The sequence below is a fragment of the Contarinia nasturtii genome, unplaced genomic scaffold (genome assembly GCF_009176525.2).
Source record: "Contarinia nasturtii isolate CC-2019 unplaced genomic scaffold, AAFC_CNas_1.1 Cnas_scaffold_1037, whole genome shotgun sequence".
Lineage (NCBI taxonomy): Eukaryota > Metazoa > Arthropoda > Insecta > Diptera > Cecidomyiidae > Contarinia > Contarinia nasturtii.
In genome coordinates, this window is record NW_022198383.1 from 5,068,349 (window position 1) to 5,090,597 (window position 22,249).

Below are 22,249 nucleotides of genomic sequence, written 5' to 3' on the forward strand. Positions count from 1 at the left end.
ATCGTATGGAATGAAGGCAATGAGAAACATCGGCTATAGTGATATTTAGAAAACTTCTTTCAATCAATGGTCTCATTCTCACATGTATGAACGAACAAACTGTCGGACATACAACACAACAGAGAAATCACATGGAAATCGAAAATAGTAGCCGCAAACGATGAACTTATGGCTTTATGAAGTCAGTTGCCGCCTGATTTTCGAACGATACGCACGCACTTAAAAAATAGCTGCTGCTCACCGCAACTAGCACCACGTTTCACTTGTTTGAATTCATCGAAGTGATTTTCTGGTGTTACGAAATTGCATGGAATAGATAACCTAATTTTGGTTAAAGTCATTGTATCAACGAAACAGCATAAAGACGCAGACAGATAAATTGGCGAATTTACTAAAACAAGAAAAAAATGGTTATGATTTGTGTGCTAAGTTCGCATAAAATTTGATGATTTTGCAATATTGTGATTATTTATTATGAGATCGTGATGGGTGTTCATAAGAAAAGTGCGTCTAAATGTAAATTTATTACTTTTATCAATAAGAGAAAATCGTAAAATTCGTGCGAAATTCGAAAACCCGCTTATTCAAGTGTAGATACGGTTCAATAAAATGCGAGAGTTTCCAGTAACTGTATCATCGCATGTGTATCACATAAATTCAAGCGCATCGAATTTATTTGACGATGATGAAAGAAAATTGCCCACAATCGAATCCGATATAAATTGTGCTCGTTTTCATCAAAAAGCGACCGCACAACAACAGCAACAACAATGCAATAACAACAAAAATACCGCCAATTATATTTGTACATCAAATGGTGATCTAACGTCCTTGCAAAGTGGCCGTTTGCAGAACTTTAGCAACATAAATAACATTCGTAACAATAATTGCAATCGTTCGCATAAAATCGCTGTAAAAAGTGGCAATGATAAGAATGGAGAGTTATTAGGTGAACGTGAGAGAGGCGATAATATTGACGGCAATCGTGCAACCAACAGTGGAAATGCGTCTTATTCGATATTCGATGCAATCACAAATGCTGTTACAACCGGACATTGTGCGAACACAATTTATCCAAGCAATGATCAAAATGACGCTGATTTTGATCAAATCAATCTTGATCCAATGCCCACATCAACATCCATGCATAATTTGAAAAATACGTCGATGCACATGAACAATGAATGTGGACAATTTCAACATTACAATCAACATTTCAACACAACTCGAACGCATCAATTTCCTTCAGCAAACTACAAACATAGTTATTTATTATGGATTGGAACACCTGTAGCAGCCAGGTAGCCAAATTAGTTGAAAAAAAACACCACATTTTCTCAATTTGTTCGTCCTTATTCGTACACACTGCATGCTTTTAAACACTGTTTATTAAACCGACGTTTTTTGTTTACCAAAACAGAAAAAATTACCACGGCCAGACCAGACTAAAAATAACATTCTATCAAACCCGTTCTCCGAGCTTTATGCTAACGATTTTGTTTTCTCTTCAATTAATTTTGACAACAGTTTTTTGTACTTGGAAAAATAACAAATTATAAATTAGAATCATTCATGAAACACACCGCGAATGCAATTATCAACACTTGGCATTTTGGTTGATTTTTGTGATTATTCGTATAATCATTATGAATTTTGAAGATAGTCCAAGAACAATGAAACTTTAATCATCATCATATTTTCTGCGATAAACTTAGTTTTCATAAAATTTATATGCATTATTGTACGCGATCTGATATGAATCAAAGAAGCGCTGCGTGTTGAATCCGACCACAAATCTGTAAACCAAACTTTACTCAATAAAAACAAGTTGAGAAAAGCATCGGATAGATACAACGAATTCTCCGTATTTACACCGATTTTCTCCGAAAAGTGTATATTTTATGGATGAAATTCAAGTTAATAAATCGGATCACATTCACCGAGTTGGAAAACATGGTTATATACCACTATAACAAGCATCAAAAGGTGTCTTAAAAGAGCTTTAAATAGCAAAATTGCTAGCAGGCAATCAAACAACCAATTTTCAATTCAGTTTATAAAACATTGGCCAATTTTGTATTCATTTCATCGTGTAAATCCGATTTGTGAGCACCTTATAATAAATATATACTAAAATAATTGACTTTTGCCACTGCTTAAATAGCATATCGATTTAAATTACCGTTGTTTACATCAACCACATACACAAATTTCACTTGTATACGACTCATAAAAGTCATCGACAACCATGGATATGTTATAAAGTCTTGAACTAAGAATAACTGGAATTTCAAGTGAATTTAGTACCAAACATTCAACTCACATAAGGTTTTATTATTGAGTGCAGTATTTTCAATTCGTTTTCATTTTCCACATTTGTGATGAACATCCATTCCATGTTTGGGTGCATCTTTTCACGGAAATTCCATCTTCGTTGTATGTAAACAATTTTGTATGCATTCAGGCGTCGCGTTGCTGGATGCGTTTCAACGAAAATAAAACGGAAAAAATAAAGATGAAGATAGAATAGCAGTGAAACTGGAGCTAAAAAAAAGTTGCATGATTTCCGCATACCTCAGAATCCATTCTTATTTCATTTTGGCGCGGTTAGCGAGCACATTGTATTTCATATCCAACATAATTCTTCTGCTCATTCTCAATACAATTTGAGCGAGTGGCAAAAAAATCGTCAAAAAAATGATAAAGCGTTTGGGAATTAAAAGTCAGTTGGTGCTCGTTTTTCCATTCTAGTTGTGCACATATCAAATAAATTGCCAGCAAAATGTGCTTTGAATACATTTTTCACTTAATTCTCGAATTAAGCGATACACTTACTCTCTCTTTCATTCTCTCTCGTGCACAACTTTTGTTTCCGTCTCTTCGGGGTGCAACAGCTACTCACCTTTCGCACTCTCTGTTTTTGTGTATATTGTCGAATATTTTCGTTTTTCCTCGTCGTAACAAGTGTGCAACGGTTTTGCCGAGAAATTTATTTTCAATTGCAATTGTGAGCGACAACAACACACAATAATGAATGAATAATAAAGTTTTTCGTCGTTTTCGTGTTTCAACTTCATTGTTCTGAATTTAATCTCGCAACATTTGTTGAAACACGTATAGTTTTGCACTCGTTTCGATTCCAGGATTGTTGGTCAATTGGTCGAAAACAGATTTTTCAATGGCTTTTAAATTGTGCTTTATTTTCACTGGTCATGAACTCTTTACACACGGCCCAACTAGAATTCGATCTCACTTTTTCTCACTCCTTGGAGGAAAAAAACGTAAAATTAAAATTAGTTTAGTAAAGTTCCTTCATTTTTTTGTCCGCCCGTCAATTTTCCACACAATTCCAATAAAATGTTTATTTAAAACTTAACTAGATCATGTTGTTCACCATTGAACGTACATGGACGTTAAATGCTAACGGCAGACAGCTATATGGAATGTAGTTGCTTTCTCTCTCTCTCTTTGTCTTTCTCTATTCCTCTGAGTGGATGGCTCTCTTATTCGGAATAGCACCCTTCTCCGAGAGAGAGACAGAGAGAGCGTGAAGAAAGAGTAAGCACAGCGCTCAATAAAACTCTGAACACAGTAGTGAACACATATCATTTAAAAAACAATTTGTAAAGCGATAGAGCTTCGAGCAACTAACACCTCTAACGCCTCGAAACAAGGCAACATCAACATGTAGAACGGAAGATACGGGAACGCTTTTTGAATAAAGCGAATGTTAAATACAAAAGTTTTTTTTTCTATTCAATGGAATGTGATGTTCATAAAAATGGAGCATCCTATGCACCGAACCGTGTGAAAGTTGGATTGAAGACAGAGGAAAAAAACGTACTTGAAAATGAACTGTAATTTGTTTTCAAATTTATGAGCACTTTCACGCAACGTATCCACATTTTTTTCTACAGCATTCTTCTTCATGTTTACATGAAATCGTTGATGGTCAATTGGTACTAAAAATTCAAGTGATTTTCAGGTATTTCGATTTATACAGTCTTCAAATTGCTGTGTGGGTGAAAGAGAGAGAGAACTTTTCCTTGTTCTTCTTGCTAATAGAATTAATGAAACCTTTTTGGTTTTTGTTTGGTAGTTCTTTTGAAAACTTTTTCCGTTGAGAAATAGATAATAAATAGGTCTTGTCGCGGTTACAAACAGAATAGTCATTCAGGTCGAAGTTTCAGCAATAATTACTATACTTTTTCTCATTATATTTTTCATTGCAAAGAAGAAGAAAAAAAAAAATAAACAATGATATTGATTCAAAGTTACATTTATTTATGTATTTGTTTGCTGACGATTTTAAAATAGAAGACTAGCCAACTGGCTCACACAGCAGCTCACTAATTCGGTTTCTATTTCAAATAGACTATCTCTCTCGTGGGTTGTTGTGTGCCAGTATAAATGTTTGTTGATGTTTCGGTTTTCTTTGGCGCATTTGTCGGCAGGAATTTGGTTAACATTTCTTTTCATTTTTTTTTTGGTTGCTGGTCTGTGGCTATTGTGTTGCAATTTTCCTTCATTTGAATATTTATGGTCGCACCAAATGTAAACTATGTGCAATAATTGAATTCCATGAATTTTTGTCATTGCCAGGAGGCCATTTCGGCAAATTTTCTTCGCATTTTTATTGTAATTTCTTATTTTGCCTGTCTTTTACATTCTTTGTATCTCGCCCGTCTCCATTTCTCCACTTCTCTTTATCACATTCATTTTTCTCTTTCTCTCTCTCTCTCTCTATCACTCGTTCTCATTTTTCCTTTGGGGATGTTTCGCTTATGAAAATGATACGAAACCAAGTTTTGCCGTCGCAATAATGGTCGCCTCTCTCGCCGGACCACAGTGGTTGTTAACAGAGGAAAAAATTCGCAATCCGAACTTCAATGGAACTATCAACTACAACAATGCTGCCATAGATGACGGAATGTACATTTTAAAGACTACAAAATCAAGTTTGTGGATATTATGTTTCGCTCAAGGTAATTTCTTATTTCTCTTGAATTTATTATCGCTTTATATAATTTGTATTTATTTATATTTCTGAACACGCACGCTGCTCGAGCCACTGAAATTGGAACAAAGCAAAGGGCCAAGCAAAGGGCTTTGAAAAAAATCAAAAACAAATTAAATTACCTGTTTTTTTATGGGACTGAAGACTTTCGGTCTAGCCAATATGAGTTCAAATGCGTTTAACTTACGCAAAATGAGCATTTATTATTGATATTCGAAGTAGAAAATACCATATTTTTTGTTGTCATTAATGAAGGGTCTGCAGACGACAGACTTTACATGCACAAAAATGCACAACATGTTTTTTGTTCATTATGAGCCACGAGATCCGTGTACCCCCCATAAGTCTAAGAGAAGCTCAAATATGTTTGCAGAGTCTTTGCAAAGACAACAAGCATAATGCGACTACTTTATAATTGATGCATTGAAGCAGAGCTCGAACTTGTGTGACAAGACACACGTACTTTGCACAGCAGCAGCATAAGTAGAGTCACAAGTGGCTGGAATTCAGTTGAATTCAGCATTCCGTGTATGAACACTTTATCACATTAAAGCCCGAAAAGCTCAAAGGCTATTGACTAAAAGTTTGCATACAATTTTTTCATCGTACATTTTTTTTTGTTCGTTCTTTACTTTAGTTCGGTGTATCCGGCCAATTTCTCAATACAAGATTTAAATTCCATGCTTGTTTCGGGGCGTCTTTCACCATATTTCCAAGAGTGGATATGTTTAAAATATATTATTAACATGATTTATCATCATCATTATTATCCTCACCATCATCATTATATTTCAGTTTTTTTCTTCTATATTTTCAAGCCTTTTTTCCTTATTTTAATTTTGACAAATAATTAAATAAATGAGCTTTCACGGCGTATTCCATCCCTAGAAAGAGATTTTTGTTGCTGTATTTTTGCTTTTAGTTGGGATGATGGAATATATAGAGACGAAGCTTTCATTGACAGCAAATAAAGGAAGAAAAAACGATAAGAGGAGATTCAATGTAAATTTGTTGTGTATGCGGTTTTTCTTGTGCTCTTATATTGTGCTATCGTACCGAGTAGACACAAAATTTCCTATTTGCATGGCTACTGCACCGATGAGAGTGTGTACCACACGTTGTAGCACGCAAATCTTATTGATCAACCAGCACAAGCATCTCTTTCTCTCTTGCGCCCCTTTCAATGTGCAATTACGGAATATAGATGCAGCAGCGTCGTCCGCTCTAACAAGATCTAGAGCAGCTAATAAGCATATCACGAAGCGGCGAGAGCAAGAAAGAGAGATTGTGAGTTGAAGATGTTGTATGTATGTCTGCGTGCCAACTATCGAATAAGATGCACGATGTAAAATGCTCGAATTGTGCTAATGCGAACGCTCTATGCGGTAAACTGGGTTACCAGTGAATCTTGTTATATATTTTTCCTATTATTTTTTTCCCTCTCGCTACTCCGATGATCAAATTAAATTTTATTTCCCCATATTTCTATGCGAACGCGCCTTTCCGTGCTTGCACAGCAGCCCATAACCATTTTATTTTTTGTTTCATCTCATTTCGCGAATGGCAACAAATATTTTTGCAAATGCAGTGTTGAAAGAATTTCCCAAGCAAGTGGAAAATTGCAATGTTCGTTAAGTCCGATTTCGAATGCAATTGCTGTCCGTAGTTCTTTACAACTATTAAAAGCCATCGATGGCAATAAAAATGAATGTCGTGCACGTTAATAGTTTTGTTCGCACCTTTTAATTCAATTGTTCCAGATTCATTGTGTTGCAACCGGTCTGTGTCAATGATGATCAAAGTTTTGTTGCAAAAATTCCATAACTGCATTTCAATGAAGTAACTTCATTACTGTAGTGAATCATGCAATAACTTTAAATTCATTTTCTTTGAAACATACCTTTTTTACACATATTTTTGTTCATGTAGGTATGAACACTCTTCAGTTTAAAGGCTGTAACAGAGTATGTTGTTGTTATTTTTACATGGTATGCTTAACTTGATTATGCGAAATACGAAACTTGTGATAGATTTAATTTGTGTGCCTTTTTTTACTGTCGAGAGTAAAAGATTTTATGCTATGAAAATAGCATCGATCAAAGTGTGAAAACAGTGAAAATAAATTAACTACTCATTTCGAAACATTGACGTTGATGGATAAGACTGTGAAACTTTTTTGAATATGGTGACGACCCTTTCCAAAATTAGTCGCAATATAAAAGCCGTCACACAACCCCTCATGCGAACAGGCCGACACATGAGAGGATACACCAATATCAAATGTGGCTGTCGATGTCAGTTTAACGGGATTAATATTTCATTAGTGTAAAAAGATTCGGCAAAACCTTTGGCCATATAATGTATCCATTTATAGAAGCGTTTCACTTCAAATCGCTCTCTCTATCTCTCTACCAAAGCCGATTTCATACATTTTGGGTTTGAATGCGTGCCAAACAAAATTGACGAAAAAAAACCGACAAATAATTTATGAATAGTTTTATTTCAATTTGATTTAATAAAACAAAAAATTTAATCTCTCAGGAAGATTATTTCTCTCTTTCTAAATGTCAAGTGATGAAAAATTAATGTGTTTTTTTTTGCAATTGTTTCCAGGTGTGGAATATCAATGTTCAAAAATTGATTATTTTCCAAAAGATGAATACAGTCCTGATCCCAACGATTCAACATTGGCCATTCCTTGTAAGTATTAAATCCCCGCTTAAAATTTTCATAAGTTAATGAACAACGAAAAACAATTTCTCTTCGCTATTTCAATCGTGGCTGGACTATGGACTGTGTGCCATTGGCCAATAACTAACTTTCTAATAGTTGAATCGTGTGATAATTTACTTTTGTACTGTTATTTTGTAACAATTAAAGTCCGTAGTGTGAATTGGATTGGATTGGATTAAAACAGACGAATACAAACCAACTAAATAACGATATAATAATAATTCGAGTCATCATCATACTGGCAAACTCGTAGATACTTCAAGTATCTGGATGTTACTGAAAAATGAAAAATAAACGAGTAATTTTTATTCAGTTCAGTAGATTATTATTTCTTTCGCTGTGTTAGCGCAAGAACTTTTCAGCTTAATTTTCATCTCTCGTCTGTCTCTTGTTGCAATTCACTTTTCATTAAAATAATGCGCTGTAACTATTTCTCTTCTTCTGATGATGGAAAATGCATTTCAAAAGTTGAAGGAAGCAAACCAACGGACAGACAAACGAAACGCATTAGCACCAGCGTACGTACTGCATGCAGAGGGACCTTTCAAATGTGAAACAGAGAACAAGAGAAATGTGTGAGAGAGTTGTTTGCTTTGGAAACAGCACGAAGTAAAATGATTTCACAGAAAATTGAGTGACGTGAAATGAAATTGCATCTGAAACAGACAACCACAGCAAAAATGCGCCAATCCATATACATATATAAAGAATAAATAAAGTAATGCGTTTGTATTTTTGAGTGTCTGTTGGAAAATATAGAATATTTTACATCGAACTTTTATTCATACAACAAATTCACGAGTAAGAATATATATTAAACTGAAATGACACATTTCTCTTATTTTATAAAAACAGTGTCCAAAAATATGTGTGCATATCAAAACAAAAAGTAATTTATTCGCGAGCGCTAAATAGAAAAAGAAAGAGAAAAGCTGCAGCATTCTTCTCTCATTATTATGACACAATTTTCCATTTTCATTTCGAATGCAGTGAATATAAGTAAATAGAGAGATAATGCATTCATTTGAAGTTGTTTGGATCTGACGGCAAGAAGAATCGATGACGAGGCATGCATTGAATCGCTGTTACGCTTTCATAATCTATGTATTCGATAACACCACACCGAAAATCAGCGAGAAGGAAAATATTTGACTTTTGAATAGATTTACTCCAACTTCTGACAGTCAGCAGATTAGCCACATTTTGTAGAATAACTTTGCACTGTCACTTCATACGATAGCAAGCAGTTCACTTCTAATATAAGCAATGCATTTTATATACTATGTGCAAACAGAATGGTGAGTCGAAATTGAGATAGCAAAATCACACTTCACATGTACACAAAATCAACGAGAAAAGCGGAAGAAAATCACATCACAGATCTACGTAGAGTGTGTGTAGTGTAGACACATATGACAAAACGAGAGAGTGCGACTGAAAATATTACGGAAAATGTCTGCATTTGTGAATTTCAGCCATGTATCACTTGAAATTTTAATTGAAACTGGAAAGCATTTAATCAACACTTTCGGACCTTGTTGAAAATTCGACACAGGAAATATTACATGTGAAGAATTTCCTTTTCATATTATCAACTTAATGAAATAATTAAAAGGTCGAATGTTCAACGTAAGGGTATTGCTAAGCTCTCTGGTAAGATTTATATCCATGGCGTCCAAACTAATTCAAAAAACTAAAAAAACCACAAAGTAAATGTTTTATTAATTCAAGGTGAGGTGGAGGCGCTTATCAGCAAACTCACGGCAAAATGGGCAGAGTAGAAAAAATAATGGGGTGCGGTTACGGTGAAAGTCCGTTTCTACCTCGCTCAACTTTGGTCATTTTCAAATTGCACACTGACTACAAAGGCAACAAGAAAAAAATAATAATAATAATATGAATTTAGAGCAAACGAGTAAGCGTCAAATGGAAGGTTCCGGATAGTCAATGGCTTAGCGTTAATGAGAGTATTGAGGATGGATTTAATCCACGTGGTGAATTCCTGTTTCCGCTTGAGTTCAGGCGAAAGATGTGTGAAAGAGCGTGAATGTGTATTTTTAGCGCGTTGCTGTTTGTGAACGCGTGAATTGGAGCGGTATTCAATCGGTTACCATAAACATTGTTTTAAATGAATGGATACATTGTGTCAGTAGCGAAATTATGTTAAAAGTGAATCTGTGACCCACACATATTAGAAACAATATTACACGTTATCACATCTGTTTTGTTTGCTGGATACCAAATTTTCATGATCTCATGCTAGTGATGCTATGAATTATTATTCATCATATCTTTAGAACATTTTGTTTATAGTAAACTCCATTTAGCATAATCATTGGAGAGAAAACCAAATAAAGTGAAAAAAAAGAATCCCCAATGTATACATAATAAAGAAGAAAAATCGTTTAAAAAATGACGCTTTGTTATGGCATTTCCTTTTTCAACATATTGCACAGTATTCCACAAAGGTTCAGACCCAACATTGAGCTTTGTTTAGCTTCGAAAGAAAAAACTGACACTCAGACAGAAAAGACACACACATAGAGACACACACACACACTCACATCAACAAAAAATCCATTTCCTATGTCGCATGGTTATTAGCCTGAGCCGCAACTGCATTATGTTTAACGTTTCGTTAGATGTCAAAGCATTCCGATGCTTTTTACGTTGCTCAACCTCGAGTTACACTCTCACACAGCATAAAGAAGACAAAGTAAATCAAACGAAAATCCTTTTTTCTGTAAACAGACGATATGCTTTTCATACAAAAACACAAATATTGATGAGACTCAATAGACGATCTAACACGAACGAACTGTGTATCATGTATCGAAATGAATGCTTTTCTTTTGGGTGGAGTTCATTGTGCTCAAGTGGATTTTCTTTTTTTTTCAATTTGCTAAAAATAAATATTAGTACAGTGAAAATAAATTACACTTCCTTCTTTGTCGTCGTCGTTTTGTTTCAGCTGTGCGCAAAAACATGGTGTTCAAACAACTTTGCTTGTAAGCATTAATCCAAATTACTTGATGGCCCATGAGATATCTTATAATATCCATTGCTTTGGGCTAATTGAATTTCTATCTTGATTTCATGGTGTGCGTTTCATCACTTTGTGAAAATTTAATTTCATTATAATACACAGATATGATTCCAATTAAACAACCTTTTAATTCTGTCGTTCAGCTCAATTTTGCAATGTTTGGAATGTCCACAACAAAAGCTAATCAAAAGCAATTGTCGAAAATGTGAGTTTAATTGGATTTGAAATTGGTGCAATTTGTTAAACACAGGATTGGTGCATTCATCACAAGTGTCGTTATTTGTGTGGAATGTTAAATTGAATCAATTGCGGCTGATGTGGTATTAGTAATTTGTGAGTGAGAGGAAAAACAAATGGAGTGTGAGATAAAATCAAATGTCGATTTTTGTGCGACGTCCGACTTTTTTTATCGTGATTTGGCGTTCGGCCTGTCTTTTTTGTTTTAACTTCCTCTATCGACGAATTGTTCCATCAAATAGAATTTCGTATCATTCTAAAACAATTTCAAAACAAATTCGAACGCTTGAAGTGAATGAGAGAGAGAAAAAAAGTGATACGGAAAATGGGAAATGGTTTGCTATTGTTGGCAGAATATTCATTTGGCCAAAAGCAAACGAATCCGGTTTGAATTGGGAAACAAATGAAAATGAAGAAACACAAGCAGAAAAAACCCATTGTAAGCGATGAAGAGGGAAAAAACCGGTCACGGCGTGAATGGATTGTGCGACAGGGAGCAACGGCTCGAACAATGTCAACATTTTATTTCATCGCTTTTCTTGTCGCCAAACTCAATATAAAGAAAGTTGCGAGATTCTCATCTTTTATGTTATTACTTTGCGACTTCTTACAATTTTTTTTCCTTGTTCCTTTTTTGCTCATCGCTTTTTTTGTGTTGTATATATGATTTTTATTTTCATTTTTGTTGTGCGCATTCGCCTTGTGTTTGTTGTTAGCTTCGTTTTTCAATAGCTGAAATTGAGCAGAGATTTCCCATAAAAATTTTGCAATGCTCGTTGTGTGGCCATGTTCATCGCATTTTCACACTTACAATGAACGATAAAAGGAACGGAAATTCCTGCAATATAAATACAAAAGGCCGAAACATAATTGTTTGTTCAGTGGCAACGTGCTTGCTTTGGATAATTATCACTGTGTGGTCACTCGGTGTTTCGGAGATAGCTAAGATCGATGTCACTATTGTTAAGGAATCATGCGGAGTACACAACACCATTTAACCACATGCACAGAGCGTTTCGGAGAAATTCACACTGGCATTGAGTGTGTATTAAAGACCATTCACATTTCAAATTCACTCTGCATTTTATTGTGTACCGGAAGAATGGCATTTGCTTATGCCAAATATGTATTACTCGAAAATGCATTTTAATCAGTTAGCTAGAAGCTTCTAGCCAGCTGAAGACGATGCAAATCGCACTAGAATGCAAACAGACAAATTAAATTATCGATTGTAAGTGAATAATTTTGTGTCGCACACAGGATTTGCTCTCGCTCTTTTAGTCGGTGCGAAGGGAAAAGTGGATTAGCGTGCTTCAAGCTACTGTTCCGCTTTTCATTTTACTCGCTTGTTGATTTGTTGGCGAAGTGTTGAACGGTGCTCCATAGAAAATCAATGACATGGCTATATGTACCCATACACACACACGTATACACACACACGTATGCGTGTATATGTAATGCAAAATGAGTAAATATTCCGGGAAAGTGTTTAAATGCAATTTAAATGCACTTACTAGCGAGAAAGCAATAAATCGAGTAGCTAAAACTTTCTTTCCATAGAAATTATTAGTTAAATGCAACTATTGATAGATCACTCGTGCCTTTGATGTTTATTCGGTTTTATATGAAAAGAGCAATAGCTCGCGACAAAATTCTAAAAGGTATCAAATGAAATTATAGCATCATCTCATGGCATTGTACAACTTAAGTCCTATGTCGCGATTGTCATTTTTCATTGATGGATAAAACCATCATCAACGAATGACACTGCCAAGAGGCAAGAGCTTCAATCCGCTCGAACAATTCAATATTGAAACATACTTTACAGTGCAGCAAAAACTTCGACAAGAGTGAATTGAAGAGTGTGAGAGAAACTTGAGAAACTATTTTGATCTCTGTGAAATAGACTCAAGTACGTATTTATTGCATCCTTTGTTGAAAATCGTATCGAAAAGTAGTGCTCAATGGTGGCACATTAATAAAAAAACTATGAAGACGATTGAAAGATCGCGCAATAAATCCATTGTACAATTTTCGATTGTAAAACTTACGTCACTTTGAATTAGATTTTCTTTTCGCTTTTGATATTTCATTTCAATAAATCAAACGCTAAGAGCAAACAAAAGACGATCAAATCGAGGAAATAAATATATCGAGAAATTCGTTTTTAACTCAATAAATTTTCCACACAGCAAGCATTTCATACAGTTTAGTATTTGAAACTTAGTAACCGTTGGATCCGTTTGTTACCGAAATCGAATTTAATTTTATTGACAGTGGCTGCATGTATTACAGTTATGGTTTGCTAGCGTCGACTAAGTCGACCAACTAGATTCATCAGTTTTAGTTTTGTTTTCTGGTTGTGCGAGCGAAAACGCACAGGACCAAAGTGAAAAGAAAAAGAAGAAACAAAATATCTGTGGAAGGATTTTCAATTTCGAAATGTTTGCATTTTTATTTCAATTTTTGAATGAATATTCAACCATCTATTCGATTATTTGTTGTTTGGTAATGCTAATTTGGGTGTATTTTGTGCACGTTGAATGGTTTGCATCGGATGCAGATCGAAATCGATTAGAAATTTATTCGAAACGGCAGAAAAAGGAAATACGAACAATTCCATGCGATTTCAACATTCGTGAAGACATTCAATGGCTTGAAGGTAGAATTGCATTTGAATTTCGTATTGCGATTTTTACTCGAAGTTTTCTACAGAGTATTGCTCAACGTTGCTGCCATCCATAGCATATTAAAATATCTTGCTAAGAATGCGTCGTCCGTCACATGCGAAGGTACGTAGCAGTTTATACATCACAGCGAACAAGAATGCATGCATTGTTCTCTTCACGATTATGTGACTCAAAACATTTCAAACGATTGTATAGAGAACAATGCATGTTGTTCGCTATGATGTATAAACTGCTACGTACATTCGCATGCGACGGACGACGCATTCTCAGCAAGATATTTTTATATGCTGTGGATGGCAGCAGCGCTGAGCAATACTCTGGTTTTCTATTTAATGCAAATACCATTTTTTTTGTTTGCGCAGCATCAATCCAATGCAACAGATTTCATACAAATATTGAAACAAATTTTGCGGAAAAGTTGCACACGAACACACCGTTAAAATGGAATGGCTTTGGAAATCAACCAACACGAATGTTATTCCAAAATACGGGATTCGATGGTAATTGCATGAAAATGACTAAAAATTTCTTTCGTTTACTCTCAGTCGCTTTCTTTCTCTCTTTGTGAGAAGAAAAAAAAAACATAACAACAACAACAACTAATGAATGCACTTCCGTTTGATTTACGCACTGGCAGTGCTTCAATTGCATTGTATTGTATTGTATTGCGAAGCGCAAAGCTATGAAAAACCGCAAATAAAAATCGATCTTCGTTTTTTTTTTTCTTGTTTCGTTTTGGGTCGAAAAACATACAGCCAGAATGACGGCGCAATGGAATGAAGCTGGCAACATTCCATTTATTTCGGGTGATGGTATTGGCGCGAAATATTTGTTCAAAACGATTCGATTTTTGTGGCAACGCAACGATAAAACACAATCACCATCGTCATTCGCATTCAACAACATTGAACACACGTTAAATGGGCAAATGTACAACATGGAAATGCAAATGCTCACTGAAAACGAGAACAAATACACAACGAACACCAGATTCCTAATATTCTCGTGGTTTTTTACCAAAAATAAATCAAAGAATTATTCGCTTGAGCCATTGTTGAAATGCTTGAAATACATTCGTCGACCGAAAACAATGAAAACAATCAACAAACCCTTTCCATTGGATCGCATTGTTTATGCAAGTACTGGCGGTTTCTATGGCTACACCCGATATAGTGATGATAATACTAGATGTTGGCCGATTCATCATCAACTCATCGAAGCAAACCATTTAATTCCAATCGGCATTACACAGTTGAGTGAATTTCATAAATTAGCTCATCACATCGAATACCCATTGAATGAACGCGTTCGAACAGAAAATCATAGTTCGAATACTATCAAATTAGTTGAGTATCAAAGACTATTCAAGCCAATGCAATGCCAACCACGTTGATGTATATACAAGGAATTTCTAGGTTATATATATCATTTTATCAATCGATAAACAAGAATCATAAACTTTGTATATACACCATGTAATGTCTTGCACATTATTATATTTGTCTACGGAGTTTTCAAGTTCTCCAAAGTCTCAGAATATGTTTTAATAAAAAAAAATCTATCTCTTTCTCTCTCGCTTAATAAACTTTTATCCGGAATCTCCTTCCGACAATATTGTTTAATTAAACGAATGTTTTTATCCGCATCGAAGATCAGCGAAATTGGTTGTAATTTATGCGTGCAATGAACATTTCGATAGCAAAAATATAAATATATATGATGCACCATACCATATATCAGCTCAATTGCAGTAACAATAAATGTGTATGTGTAAAATATGTAATGTGTATAATTTATATAGGAACGTCGGAATTACATGCGCTCATGTGCCAAGTATATCCACCATGCATGCACTCATCTCCGGATTTGTCAAAGCCTTTTGTTGAACAATGCATAAGTCATATTTTATGGCATTTCAAACCTCATACCATAAATGTCACACTTGTTCATTTCCGACATCCGATACCAACAGCCGATCAATAAGTTTTACTGGGATAAAGCTAATGTAATTGTGACTTTTTCGCAATAAACTCATTGTGATTGTTGAATTAATGGCGGTCACATAAAACATCCATCTAAATTGATTTGAATTATGAGGTTTCTTTTCATGTTTCAAACGATCGTTTCGTTTCAATTTTCTTTGCTTTTCATCTATCAATCAACTTACACAATTTGATTTTTTTTTCAACGCCAACTTTTTACCAATGTGATAATTACATTTGGTTTTACATGCGCACTTAACTAAAGTTTTGCAAAAAAATTGATATATGAATTCAATTTAATCATCTGTCCAATTATATCTATGACATAGATTCTATGTATACTAGATGTCCAATTTTATTTATTTCACTGAACGTAAATTATACTTTGATGCAGCACTCTGTCACTTTTCTTTGAATGCGATAAGCAGATAAAAAGTGACGCATGGGTTGACGTTAAATACGAGGAATATAATTTCAACACGTATTCTTGGATGAAGTGACTTGAGAGTCAACGATATCGAATGCATTTCATTTTCTCTAATTGAAATTGCTGGTTGTTTGATGAAATGTAGGTAGCGGTGCAAAGTAAATGCAACATCCGATTTGAATGGTTTGTGCCATGGAAATTTGGATAAAGCATACGTTATGTTTTTCCGTGAGTTAAAAAAAACCGTTTTGCTTTTTCATATGAAATAAATTGACAAAATTAATGTTTTATTGGATCTATATCTTTATTTATAGAAAATATGATGGACTTGGTGAATAGAATCGTGTATTATTGTTATATATTACATATGTTGCAAAATGATGAAAATCTCAATTGGAGTAGACACATAGCTATAATATGACAAGACTATAAGGCATTGATGTTGTTATGTTGGTTTAATTCGCCATAATTACTGGTTTTTCACCCGAAACGTATACCACTAGCTTTTGGGGTCAGTGTTCAATGTTAGTGACCGGCATGTTTACATGTATCGGGTGAAAATGACTTTTTAGCAAACTGTATTCAACCATCGTTTCGAGTGAATATGTCTCTCTTACTTCCCTCTTTCTCTTCCTATCTCGCGCCTCTACTTCGACGGTGAAAATTAACTAAATAAGAACAAAACACTGCAAAACTGTAAAATAGTATCATCTCTATGGTTACACCAGTCCAATCCACTCCACTCATGGGGCGGAAATGAATGAGACGAAATTTTCTCTCTCATGGGCGCAGCCATATTGAAAATTTTGTATGCGCTTATATGTAAAATTGGTGGCGCCACTGGTATATTTGATGGAAAAAGAAGAACATGTTTGAGTCTCACTCGTTTATATGTAAATTACATAGGCATTTCCAGGCCATGACTCCACTCAATCTATTTTATTTTATTTTTCTATTCTGTCCATCGATAAATGGATAAAAATTGCTATTGAAAGTTGGAACAAAAGCAGACGCCGAGTATTTTATAATCGCAGTTTGTTGATTAAGGATAAAATAAAACAACATAGCATAAATGCCGAAGGCCTCATTGCATCAATTTGAGTTTTATAGTCTCTGGAAAATGTAGCGTGAATAGATGCTGCAGTCGAGAATGAGCACAATGAAAATGCCATCATGTTTACGCTCAATGATTATAAGAATGAATGCAAAGCGAACAAAATAGATAAATGCTGATAATTCGCTTGCATTGCAAAAACTAAATTCTCCACATTGTACGTAGGTAAAATTAGTTCGTGAATTTATATAGTGTTCTCAAGCACCACTACATTTGTTTACAAGACCCTTTTGTTTTGAGCTATGACGAACAATTAACATGGATTCAGAGAGAGCGACGATGGGGAAATGCTTCTAAATGAACAATTGATGGCTTTTTATAAGCATCAGATTGTCAGATTCATTGTGTGGCACTGATGTTACTGGAGTGTTTATCGATAACAATATGGGGATCATTCGCATCAACGGAATTCAATTGAATTGAAGCGAAAGTTTGACAACGGGAATCAGAGCTTGGAGTGGCAATGAGAAAAAAACCCTGTTGCAAATGAATCGGAGAAAATGGCAAAAAGTCACTTTCATTACAATGATGACGATGATAATGATAGTGAAATGTGATGCATCGGTTAGTAGGGCATTGAAATGACAACAAAAATGGGCACAAGTCAGTGGAACAGTGGCATATGATGAATTCACATCGTTATACTGCATACAATCGTTGGCAATGACTTTAAAAATGCACAACTGCTGCATACAAATGCAATTGGTATTGCACATCTCCATGAGGATACACTGGAATACACATTATAAATCGCAATATTTGCTTTCGTTGAATTGGCTCAATTGTGGAAAGTCACAATTACTATGTGAACATGCATTACGAGACTATGTATTTGTTGTTATCAGTAAAACTCATCTAAATGAAGCTTTTCACCTAGGTAGAAATTTTGGCCACCGTACACATAATTTTCAACCAATAAGCGGTTGGAATTTCAACAGAATCCCCAAACTCACTCACTGATTCACTCATTGAAATTCTGTTCGAGATCATGTTTGATATAAAATATTGTTTCATAAAATTGTGAACAAAACTACCGCAAATTTATCACTGGTTTTGTATTCAGCAGAACGTACAAGCGATTTTTCATAGAGCAAAGCTAAAACGTCGACAAATTTCCGAACCAAATGAAAAATACATATATATTCGAGTAAACATGTCTCTTTTTCTCTCTTCAACTGTCTCCATGCAATGACAAATACATCGACACATTTTCTGGCAGCAACGCAAAACACACAGGTTGCTTCGTACATAAAATGAATTTCTTGCTCTCCAAAACTGTTTTTTACAATATTCAGCACTAAATTGATGACATTTATATATTTCTAGTGGTGTATATATTGTTCAAAAACTATATTCACAGCAAATATAATATAATGGAATCAATTTTTATTTAAAAAATCAAATTGAAATTACTTCCGCTCTCAATTTCCGCGATTAGGCAAATGATTGAGAAAATACAGAGATAAAAAAACCCACTAACCTAAAACATTTTTGTTTTTGCAGACGCTGTAATAAAATCAACGCCATTTTTTCTCATATCCGGATTTATTTTAGTTGTGAGCTACCTCATACTAATGGTAGCAATGTGCTCACAAAAGCACAGCGTTCTCTTTTTCTTTTCCGGTATTTTCTTCATCATTGCAGGTAAGTTCGTTTATTAATGAACAAGATTTTCCAATCAATTGAAAATTCAAGTGGTTTTTTTTTTTTTATATAAATTCGAGTTGCGAGGAAATGCAATCGAGAAAAGTTCAAAATCCGTTAATAACAAAAGCATATTTTCCGCACAAATTATTTAGGCTTGACAATGCTAATTGGACTCATCATGTATATAAGCATGTTTAAATCGGAGATCGGATCAAAATTGCGGCCAATATCGATGTTTCAGCCACCTTTATTCACTTATAGATACGGCCATAGTTTTATTTTGTTTGTAATCGGATGTATATCAGCTGAAATTGTTGGAACATTGAATTTTTTTCTCTTCATACAAATACGTGAGATTGGACGCGAAAAGGTAAGCTTTGCGACCTCTCAGTTGTCTGAACTAAATCATTTTTAAATAATTTAGGCGATTCCGTGCTTCATGATGTACGCTGGCACATCGAAAGAGAAGACAGACGAAAAACGAATTAATCCAATCGCACAGGAATTTAAAATGCCACCGCCTTTTAAATGTCAAAAACATCCGACTGTTCCAAACGTGTTTTTCTCACCAAATTCACAGCGTCGGTAAGGCGTTTTTTTGTCGTTGTTGCTTTCGTAACAATAACTATATTATGGTCTTACATTTTCTGGTATAGATATTTTTTTGAAAAGCCCACTCAAAAATGCGACACATCACAGAAAAATTTGGCAAAAAGCTTGAATGAATTATATACGGAACCAGCGCCGAATACATTATTTCCATATGAGCTACCGCATGAATTTCCATTAACACGTAGTGTTAGTACGACAACCGACATATTTTCCAATTGTTCTGGCGGTTTCGCTTCTGCAAACACTAATTCAAATAAGTCGCTTCGCATGTACACGCCGCAGTTGAATAAACGGGCAATGAATCGACATCATCAACAGCAGCAGCAGCACCAACAACAGCAGCAACATCTGCAGCAATCGGAATATTCCATGCAAAATCATAACTATAAATCAATTTCAAGGGATGGTTCGCGAGATAGTTTGAATGATACAGGCGTCGTGAATAAAGGAATTCTGACGAACCGTGAAAAATCCAAAGATGAGTTGTTTCTTGAATTTTGCCGAAAAGCAGGTCAAAGACCGAAGCCAAAAGATATTTATTTCATAGATACATACGAGGGGCCGACCGAAAATGATGTCTTTGTTGTGGATAATTATGCAACAAATCGAAAAAATCATCGCAATTCAAATGTAAGCGGAACGCAAAAGCCAACAAATGTCTATAATTCAAATCAATCATTGAAAGAATCAAACAATATTGCTGGCGGCAAGAAAACCTATCTGCCAAACAATTTATTCGATTCGAACAATTTTGGTGGTAGCAGTGAACGGACGGCCGCATTTCTAAATGCCACACGTGACACGAATTATCTTTCGCACAGTCGAAGTAATTCACGCGATTCAAATTTATACACTAGTCGAACACTGCCACGAGATTTTCTTAAGAAAAACATTGACTACGATTTAGATGAGTTTTGTAATCGGCGCATATCAGCTAATGGAATCTATACGCCATATAATATAAGTATGACATTACCGTCAACCGAAACCATGACCATTTCAGCACCAAAGGAATTCACCGATCCCACCAACGATTTTTATAAAAAATCATATGATACGCTTGCTTCGCGAAACAGTCGCCAACGTGACGCGTATACAGGAAGCGAAGACACTTTGGCTGTAAAATGGCCAAATTTTATACCAGGCTCACCAGCAAGTTTCTCTAATCGTTTTAATTATAATGCCACTCCAGTCATCGCGAACGTCACATCATTTTCGCCAAATAAAGAAAGGAAATCGGCTCAAATGTCCACATTTTATTCACAACATTTTCCACATCAAATTAAACAACAACCACCTGTTAATAAAATAACATACTTTCCGCATGAACGCAATACAAACGAAATAAATGCCCAATCACGATTTAGTGATAATATTGAATATGGGAATGGCACACAAAACAGTAATGAAAATAGCCAGTCCAGTGGTGGCAGCGATGAGTGTTCCACATTTGATTTGGATCGTATCGAACGCGAACGCCGAAAATCACATGCCAGTTTATTTGAAGTCGATTTTACAAATGGCACACCAGTATAAAATCGATTCGATCGATTTTGCTTTTGAACAATATATTTTTAAAGTAATTATGCGCACATGGTAATCACGTTCCCCATTTTTGTACTTGTACCGTTTGATTAGATGGTAAAATTTAATTGCGTATGTTAAATATAATTGCCGAACTCGCACAAAATTTGTAGAATAGCACACAAAAAAGCATTCGTGGCGAATTTTATTGAGATTGCCAATGCATTTGTTTCTCAATGGAAAAGCACTGAAGAGGTTTTAAGTCTGTGTATCGTGCACTCGATTCCCAGATATAATGATATGGTTTTTTTTTTCTAAATAAATAAAGAAATACCCGGCAATATTAATTATATTAAAAGCAACACTGAATACAGGGCAAATTGATTTGTATGTTTATAATAATATATTCAATAGAAATGTTACTTATGATTATTCGTGATACCTGATAACATCATTTTAATCAATTTGAGTTCCATATATTTAAAAAAAATATTTATTGAAATATAAAAAAGAGCGTTATATAATTAATTAGAACATCAATTTATTTGAATAAGTGTTTTCCTATTTTGAGCACATCTTTATTTAACGCAACGTAAACATATTCATATTAATGACATTGTCTATTTAAATATTGAATTATTATTATGATATTCGTGTTGGGTCGACAAATGTTGAATCGATAATTTAATTATTTTGACAAAAGAATCCTTTTTACCAATAAATTTATATGTACTCAAAAATGTGCAACCGAAGAATAAATGGTTTTTCTTTGATTTTTGTGTTTGAAATATTTGAATCAAATACAGAAATGACGCCATCTATATGTGAGTTCATCAACTGACATCGACTAAGTGGAGTTGCATTGAAATTTCTACATTGAATAATCGTTATTTGAGTGTTATAAAGTTTCATTTGTTCAATGTTTAAAAAAATATGAATCAAATTATGTTCACAATCATTTTCGCAGTTTCATTTCGCGGTTTTTACAACAAAACTATAAAAAAAATCCATTGTCCCATGTTATCGCAATATTGAATTATTTCATCACAGAAGTAATCAAGTAAAGATTCGATTATAGTTATTGAAGATGAGATCGTATAACAGACGGTACCATACAAAATGTGAGTGCAACATGGAGCACATGTAAATGTTGTATATGCATAAAAAGAAATATCTGCTCCTAATGTATGAAAATAATAACAATAAGAAGCAAGTAATAA

At 34.6% G+C, this 22,249-nt stretch overlaps 1 protein-coding gene across 1 annotated transcript; it reads left to right on the top strand.

Moving 5' to 3' along the window:
- The first annotated feature begins 207 nt into the window (after positions 1 to 207).
- LOC116344418 lies at positions 208 to 21,438 on the top strand. Its single transcript, XM_031772945.1, has 7 exons — positions 208 to 1,301; positions 4,807 to 4,985; positions 7,631 to 7,717; positions 18,750 to 18,890; positions 19,046 to 19,263; positions 19,318 to 19,478; positions 19,550 to 21,438. The coding sequence occupies exons 1-7, from the start codon at positions 610 to 612 to the stop codon at positions 21,039 to 21,041; spliced, it is 2,970 nt and encodes a 989-aa protein (XP_031628805.1). The 5' UTR covers positions 208 to 609; the 3' UTR covers positions 21,042 to 21,438.
- Positions 21,439 to 22,249: the final 811 nt, after the last annotated feature.

Bases quoted from the DNA above. Each gene is read 5' to 3' on its own strand.
- LOC116344418 (XM_031772945.1), top strand. From the start codon at position 610: ATGCGAGAGTTTCCAGTAACTGTATCATCGCATGTGTATCACATAAAT. The intron at 4,986-7,630 runs GTAATTTCTTAT...AATTGTTTCCAG, and splicing joins GATATTATGTTTCGCTCAAG to GTGTGGAATATCAATGTTCA. The intron at 18,891-19,045 runs GTAAGTTCGTTT...CAAATTATTTAG, and splicing joins TATTTTCTTCATCATTGCAG to GCTTGACAATGCTAATTGGA.